General features: G+C 41.3%; 1 protein-coding gene across 1 annotated transcript in view; it reads left to right on the top strand.

Moving 5' to 3' along the window:
• LOC104915132 (contactin-associated protein-like 4) overlaps window positions 1-8569 on the top strand; it is a 248871-nt gene that overhangs the window by 119926 nt on the left and 120376 nt on the right. Inside the window, exon 6 of the mRNA XM_010725847.2 lies at window positions 3786-4314. Within this exon, the coding sequence (XP_010724149.2) occupies window positions 3786-4314 (529 nt within the window). The remainder of the gene's footprint in view (window positions 1-3785; window positions 4315-8569) is intronic.

The following is an 8569-nucleotide window of genomic DNA, read 5'->3' as shown; positions in this document are numbered from 1 at the left end:
AGCTTTGGATGGTCTCTAGGACCCTGAATACACTGAAAGAGGAACTCCTGGAGAAAACCCTGGGATTCCTGGGTTCTCTGTGGCTAAGCGGTTCTTGGATTATTGAAGAATGGAGACCTATAATGAACAATGGTACCATTATTAAATCCCCATCAAAAATGGCTGATTTCCTGCATAACTTAAGACAAAACTTTTTGACAACTATAGAAGGAATAGTAGTATATCTGCTGTGGGATAGCTTCTGCTTCTCACTATTTATGCATATCATTTCTTGGGAGAGGACCTAAAAGATGAAAACAAGCTTTTGAAAGCTCATATTAGACAACTGGAAAATAAAGTTACATCTTTGCCAGGAAAAACTGCCCCATCTTTAAATGGAATTTACCCTTTGAAATTAAGACCCATATCAGTAGAAGGGGAAAGAAATTAGATCAGTGGGATCTTTGGATCCTTGTTGAACCTAAAAACACAAAGAAGAAGGCCAAGTAGAATAACAGCCAACTAGAGGATCTTGCAACCTCAGATCCTCTAGATATAAGGCCAATAATAACTCAGAAGACAAACAAAATCCAAGACAGACCAGCAGGGTTGGCACCTGAAGAGTGATCCTCTCCATATACGCATTACATATAACAGCAAACCCATACACAGCTGCTGAGCTCACGGATCTGTTGCAGTGATTGAAGTGAAGATCATAAAAGAGCATACCAGCTTGGCTGTTGTGATCAGGGGACTTGGGGACCTAAAGTGTGGTAATTAATAGACACGAGACCTTTAAACTGATATCTGTTACCACACATCTGACTGTCATACAAAGGACGTATGTCACTGTGATGCATAATGATGAAAACCATTCTCTAATATGATGGATAATGACAGTGTGTAGAATCAAATGGCCAAACAAAAGTGATGTTCTGATAAATTCAGGTCTATGGACCTCAAATTATAATAGAAAATTAAGAATGAAGGAGGCAATATATGATGATGCCTTTGAGAGTCTAGGCTTGGTTAAGTTTTCAGCAGGGATGAGGGACCTCATGTTACAACGAGCTCTTCCCCACCAGTGTGGCATCCATACTGAACCTCTCAGTGTCCTTCGAGGCCATTGTCCAGCAGACTGCTCAACTGGTGGCTGATTTAAGGGAGACAGTGGGTAATATCCAAACACTGGAAGGGGCAGAAGTCCTCCCCATGTCTGAAACCAGGACGCCCCCCTCTTAGTCTCCTCAATGGGGACCCATATGGGTATCCCAAAAACAAATGTTTAATGACTTAATGTAGGCTGGGATTCAATTTGCAAAAATTGATTGCCAGCCCAATCATGTTCCCCTCCAGTTATGGAGGCAGTTGAAGGACAATCAAAAATTTCACAATCTCTCCAAAAAACCTGAGACTATTCACAAACTACCAACAACAACATGGAACCTGGGAGATTTCCTAGTTCCCAGTAAAAGGAAAAAACCTCCTCTAGTGATCCAGGCCACTATGCCCAAGACACCTGAGGAAAAAGAATTGTCAATTGTGCAGTCACTTGCACAATGGGGGATTCCAGCCCCCCTGTGCCTAGGGGGACCGGAAGCCCTATGTCAAATTAATGATTTTTTTTTTGTCCCCCAAAAATGTGAAATGGGTTATGGCATTAGTTGACATGGATATAGAAACACTGATTAGCCATGGTGATCTGATTTCCAGGGGGATAGAGTGATGATTGGTGGATTTGGGAAACAGACCATCCCTGTAACCCAGACATGGCTGAGGTTGGGGGTTGGGCATCTCCCACCTTGGGAGTTCAAGGTGTTTATTGCCCCAGTCCCGGAGTATATACAGGGCACAGATATGCTATGGAGTCTGACTCTCCGAACAGCTGTAGGAGGATTCAGACAGAGAGAGAAACATTAGTTTCCAGACAGTGCAGGTAATATTAAGAGGCCATTCAAAACATGAGCCTATTCACTTGCCCACTCTGAGCAGCATCACTAATACAAAACAGTATAGACTTTGGGGGGGAGGGGGCAAGAGGAAATCTATAGAACAGTGCAGGAAATAGAAAAAGTAGGGATCATAAGGCCTGCACACAGCCCATATAATTCCCCATAAGTCCAGTATGGAAATCAGATGGCATATGGAGAATGACAGTGGATTACAGGGAATTAAATGAAGTCATGCTTCCCATTCACACAACCATACCCAATACTGCCTCCCTGATGAACACGTTGAGTAGGGAGATATAAAACTACCATTGTGTCCTAGACTTGGCAAATGCATTCTTCAGTGCTTGAGTTAACGAAGAATTGCAAAACCAGTTTGCATTTGTGTTGGGAGGCAGGCAGTGGATCTTTCAGGGCCTGCTGCAAGGGTACGTGCATTCACCAACCTATTAAAGAATCACAGAATGGCTTGGGTTGGAAGGGACCTCAAGGTTCACGAAGTTCCAACCCCCTCTGTCACAGGCAGGGCCATAAACCTCCACATTTAATACTAGACTTGGCTGCCCAAGGCCCCCATCCAACCTGGCCTTGAACATGGGAGCATCCACAACCTCTCTGGGCAGCCTGTTCCAGCACCTCACCACTTGCATAGTAAAGAGCTTCCCCTGATATCTAACCTAAATCTTCTCTCCTTCAGCTTAAAAACATTTCTTCTTGTCCAGCTATTATCTACCTTTGTAAAGAGTTAACACTAAGTCATTGTCATAACTTTGTGGTGTGTGACCTAGCGGAGTGGAATAATCCTAATAAAATCCAACTGTACCACTATGTTGATGATCTCATGTTGATGTCTGATTCACTAGAAGCATTAGAAAAGGCAGTAAACTCACTGACTACTCATTTACAAGAGAAAGGACCAGGCTTGTTGGTGAAATTCTTGTGTGTAGTTTAGTCAGAAAAGACCAAAGTACTACCAAGTGCAGTAATAGACAGGGTTCAGGTGTTCCTAGTCCCTACCATGCCAAGGCAGCTGCAAGAATTGTGGGGTATATTGGCATACTGGCATTCCTTTATACCCAACTACTGAGCTGCTGAGGCCTGTCTTGGAGTTATCTAGATCAATCTGTGCCCATGATAGGGGGCAGCAGGCCTGTGGGCACCCTGGCCCCAAAATGGGAAGGGAAAAGGGAAGGGTATGGAGACGGGAGCTGCTCCCCAAAACAGAACGGCGGCAACGATCTAAGGAGGAAATTTTACTAAATAGGATATCGGAATGCAAGATAACACAGTATAATTGGAATTGAGACTAATAAAATAAAATGAGAGAGAGCATCCGAAACTGGAAGGCCTACTTTGAACTGAAGACATGTGGCTGGGGAGCACACCCACATGCTACCAGGCAGCAAGCAAGAGAGAACCAGAAAGTGAGATCCCGGTACTTCCTCCCGTGGCTTATCTTCCTCTCTGAATGCGAAGTTCCATGGAATATGTAGTTCTCTTCCTCTCTTCTGAGAAACAGGTATCCAGAAAGTTTTCAGTCCACAGAACTGGAGTATTAACTCTTTAATTCCCCATGCTTTACATGATGTTTTGACATGGAATACTGATAACAAAATTATAAAACCATGACAAGGCTTTTGTATCGACTTATGAAAAAAGGCCAAAAATGGGACTGGGGGAAAACAGAACAAGAGGCATTCCAGCAAGCAAAACTAGCTGTTAAATAGGCCAAGGCATTGGGTATATTCAATCCCACCCTTCAAACTGAACTAGATGTTCATCTAACTCCGGATGGCTTCAAGTGGGGCCTATGGCAGTACCAGAATTCCATTTGAACCCTGTTGGGTTCTGTCTTAGGTTTGGCATGGAGCAGAAGAAAGTTATAGTATGGCTGAAAAACAGTTATTAGCTGCCTACTCCTCATTACAGGTGGTAGAGTCAATAACTTATGCAGCTGAACTCATAGTGAAGACCACCCTATCGATTCAGGGGTGGGTGAAAGATCTGGCCTATCTTCCTAAGATGGGGGTGGCCCAAGCACAGACAGTGACACGATGGGTCGTCTATCTCAGCCAGAGGAGTAGTCTGCCTTCATCACCATTGAAAGAACTCCAGAAGATCCTAGGCCCAATGACATATCACAGTGATGCGCCAGAAGAGACAATGGTTGCTTCACTGGATAAGAGTCCTATTCAAGGAGAGAAATATCCCATTCTTGAAGATGCCTGGTATGTAGATGGGTTCAGCAAGGGCAACCTCAGCAAGAGGAGAGCTGTAGCATGCCATCCCTCCACTGAAACTGGCTGGTTTGAAGAGGGGGATTGTCATAGCCAGTGGGCCAAACTGCAAGCCGTGTGGATGGTTATAACTAAGGAACCCAGTGACGGTATATCGAATATCTGCACAGAAGGCTAGGCTGCATACTGGGGTCTCACTCCTTGGATTGCATAACGGGCCACACAGGAATGAACTATCCATGTCCAACCAATCTGGGGTAGCGATATGTGGTTAGACATATGGAATACGGTTAGACATGGGACTGGACATGTCTATCATGTTTCTGGGCACCAACCTCTACATTTACCGTGAAACGATGAAGCCAACACACTGGCCTGAGTCTGATGGACTGAATATTCACCATCCAGTAACATCACCCGCTGGTTACATCAGTGGCATGCGGGACTAAAGACAATCCGGGCAACTGCTAAAGGATGGGGGTTGCCCATACAACTATCTGATATTGTCCAGGCATGTTGAGACTGCGATGTTTGCTCCAAGACCGAGACCATTGCCCAGAACAACAGTCCATCTTGCTAGAGGACACAGTCCTCTGCAGTAATGGCAGGTTGATTACACTGGCCCTTTCACTTGTCTGAGGGGTCAAGATATGCCCTGACCTGCACCTCAAGTGGGTTAATGTATGCCTATCCAGTGGTGAGAGCAAACCAGGCATATACTATCAAGGGACTTACCAAATCGATGGCTGCCTGCGGGACACCTCAAGTCATCGAGAGCAACCAAAGGACTCATTTTACTGGTACTGGTACGAGGATACAATGCTGAATAGAAGAAAGCAACATTGAATGGCGATTCCACCTGCCATATAATCCAATGGGGGTAGGCGTTATTGAACGCTATAATGGTATTGTTAAGGCTGCCCTGAAGACAGACTCTCAGTCTCTGCAGGGATGGATGATCCCCTGTGGGATCTGAATGCAAGGCCTAGAGATGGCAGACCCAGTGCCCTGAAAATGCTGCAGACAAAATGAGCCTCTCTGCTTAGGATCCAAATTACGGACACTGATAATCAGGTAAGACCCAAACTGGCAATGAAAACAATCTTCTGCTCCCTGCTCCTGAAAACCTAGAACCTGGTACCCATAAAATAGAATGGCCTTAGAAGGTGCTAGTAGGACGGAAACTGTGCGGCCTACTTGCATCTTGGTGGAAATTATTCAAGGTTGGGGGATCTGTAGTCTCCCCAATAATAGGTACATGGCCTGCAGGCACTGTAGTCAACACTCTGGTTTTCATTGTGAAGGGGACCTTAATCACGTCCCTATGGCAGATCATGACCCCACCTTTCTTACTCGATATACTTATGCAGGCTCATATATTGAGCCAAAGGGTATGGTATAAATGCATGGGACATGACCCCAGTACAAGCTGAAGTGTTGACCCAGGATAGGCGCATCACTGTGATATGTCATTGGGCCTAGGATCTTCTGGAGTTCTTTCAATGGTGATGAAGGCAGACTACTCCTCTGGCTGAGATAGGCGACTCATCGTGTCACTGTCTGTCCCGTGTCTTGCTGTGGAGGGCAGACCTACCCCTTCTTGTATCTTCAAAACATCTATGCTACTCCCTCTGAGTCTCTCTGGGAGAGATTCTTGCCCTGCCTACTTGAGGCCTTCTGAAGGTAAGCAGCTTTTTTTCTTCATTTCTGTGTTGGTGGCTGCTGCATGTGGGCTCATTCTCATTTGCTGTAGCCAAAGACTTTGCCACCCTGCTATTATCATCCCATTATAGCATTATAATCATCATTTAATTCTTATTTTTTTAGAAAGGAGTCTGTATTTTATTATTAAAAGTTTTCTGACATAGGAACATCATTCTTCTCTGTAGGATTTAATCATGCTTATGCACTGAAAAAAACTGCTCTGTTAAATGTTTTGTTGATGGTGATGATATTTGTTCTTCCTGGTACTAGAATAAATACTCTGATATTAGAGATCAAACTGAAGACCTTGTATGAAATGCTTCTTTGGATTATTTGTACATTCAGAAATCTTTACATGGTTATATTCAGAGGCCTTTTCATAAAGTCAGTTAAGATAACTCTGTTAACACAAAAATATAAATGCTGAATTAATTGCCGAAATCACAAAGCAGGGTGATTTCCTCAGATCTACTGCAGAATGTGCTTCATGAATCTAGTGCAACTTTAATTGGCACTGGAAGATTGATATATTCTGTGAAGACTACTGCTTAAAAAAAAAGTTTCTGACAATGAAGTTCAGAGACTTTTGATAGAAGAACTGTGGCACATTGAAAACCTGTTTCCAGGATTAATGGCTTCTTACTGGAAACCAAGTCTTTAATCTTTTGTGTCAAGCCTACACTTCTACACTACCCAGTTTGACTTTCGATTGTTCAGAAGCTCTTTCCTCTATACTTATTTTTATCTTGGCATTTAACCTTCTGGCATTTAGCATAGTCCCATTTTCCTTCAGTTTATAATTATGTCAAAACTGAATTAGGGAACAAGGTCTCACAGCAGATACTGGTAGCTCTCCAATGTATTGCACGACATTTGTTGACCATCTGATTATGAAGACTGATTTCATAAATCAGCATGTAAAAATGTTCTAGAGAATTCAAGTCTCTTAAATCTTCTGAGAAGTAGATAAATTAAGTGAAGCATTCTTGTCTGGTGTTGATAAAGACTGAAGATTAAGGGATTTAGTATTCAAAAGAGATAATCCTAAATCTGTGTTTCCAAATTGTATAATATTCAAATGAGATGAACTAGCTTTTCAATTTAAAATTAAAAAAAATAATAAATTAGGGAAATATTGCTGTAATTTTTCCCCAAACATTGTTGTTTCATGCACATTTATATGATGATTCTTCTCTGATTTTTGTAGTTGATATTTCTAGAAAAGAATGCTTAAGTTTCATTTCAGATCAGTTACAAGTATCTGCTTGGTTTATATTTCATTTCTGATATCTTACCCTCAATTAATTATTTTCTAATTGGTTTTTCAATGACATACCATGTACTTCATTGTGTATCATTTCAAAACAATGAGAAAATTTGTGTACCGTAAAGACTGTGCATGTGGAAAATACAGAATCACATAATTGTACCAGTAAAATAATATGGATAGACCAACTATCAGGAAAAATTATTAAAGCAAGGCCAGTCCCATCTTTCAGTAGTATCTCAACTATGCTGTACTCAGAGTGTTTTACAATTTCATTTACTTATGATTATTTCTTTCCCAAGAAAGTTATACTCTATTTCTTCAGCAGAATGTCATCTGCAAAATATGTGCTTAATTTGTGTTGTCAACAAGCCTACTTATGGAATAGGATGCAACTTTTATTCTGAACTATCAGGCCTGAAAGCTCACCTGTCCTAGGTGGCTCAAAGGCACTGCATTTAAGTTATTTGAAATCAGAGTACATGAATGGCAAATATTGTCCTCTTAAACTGGTTCTTTTAAGAAACCAATATACAGGTATTGTAAATGAGGGAATGGAATAGTGAACATCTTAAGTATGTATTTATTATATATAATTATATAATTATATTTACATGTGTGTTTTGTATATAATTTATAATATAAACACAGAGACAACAAGAAACATTTTGACTAAAAACTGCAAAAACTCCAAATGTAAGTATATTTGGAATTTTTAAAAAGGAGAGGAAATTAGGTCAGGCAGGAGACCAGTGCTGTAGTTTTCTCTTTGTTTAAAATCTAGGTTTCATAATGGTAGATCTGAATACCTAACTGGAAATATCTGGCCCTGGGAATTTTTTTCTGAACGTTACTGCTTTCCACTTCTTCAGTGCTGCAAGTGCTTCAACCTTCAGGCTATTACAGATAGGGAAAAAAAATAGAATTTCACATCAACTGCAGGTTGAAAAGCAGGTTTTTATGCCACTAATAAATTTAGTGGAATATTATGTCCACTACACACACATTGGACACTGTCTATAAATATCCTGTAAAAGATGCCACAGAATGCGTGCTTTCATTCTGGAGCTCAATCGGGTATGAGAAATTCATTTTGCTCCTCAGTTTGGAAGACAGAGACAGTTGGAAGCAGGTGGTTGAATTTTACAGATCTGTAATTTTGGATGCAGCACCTAGCTCGTAAGTCTTTGTTAGTTTCTTTCTGATCTCACACCGAATGGCTCAGACTTGCTTAGAAAAGCTATGCCAGCAAAATGTACTCAATAACATGGGTTACCTAGTGCCAAAAGCACTGGGTTATGCTTCCTCTCTTATTACAGATGACTGAAACTTTCAAGGTAACTAATTTACAAAAGCTTGGAAATCAGATTTTTAACTGATATCCCAGGTGGGTTAGAAATTTTTAATTAGTTTACCAAAAATTTATCAAGTAT

This window comes from Meleagris gallopavo, chromosome Z (assembly GCF_000146605.3).
Source record: "Meleagris gallopavo isolate NT-WF06-2002-E0010 breed Aviagen turkey brand Nicholas breeding stock chromosome Z, Turkey_5.1, whole genome shotgun sequence".
NCBI classification, from domain to species: domain Eukaryota; kingdom Metazoa; phylum Chordata; class Aves; order Galliformes; family Phasianidae; genus Meleagris; species Meleagris gallopavo.
Note: the sequence above shows the minus strand (reverse complement) of the source record. Positions and strands in the feature narration are given on the sequence as shown.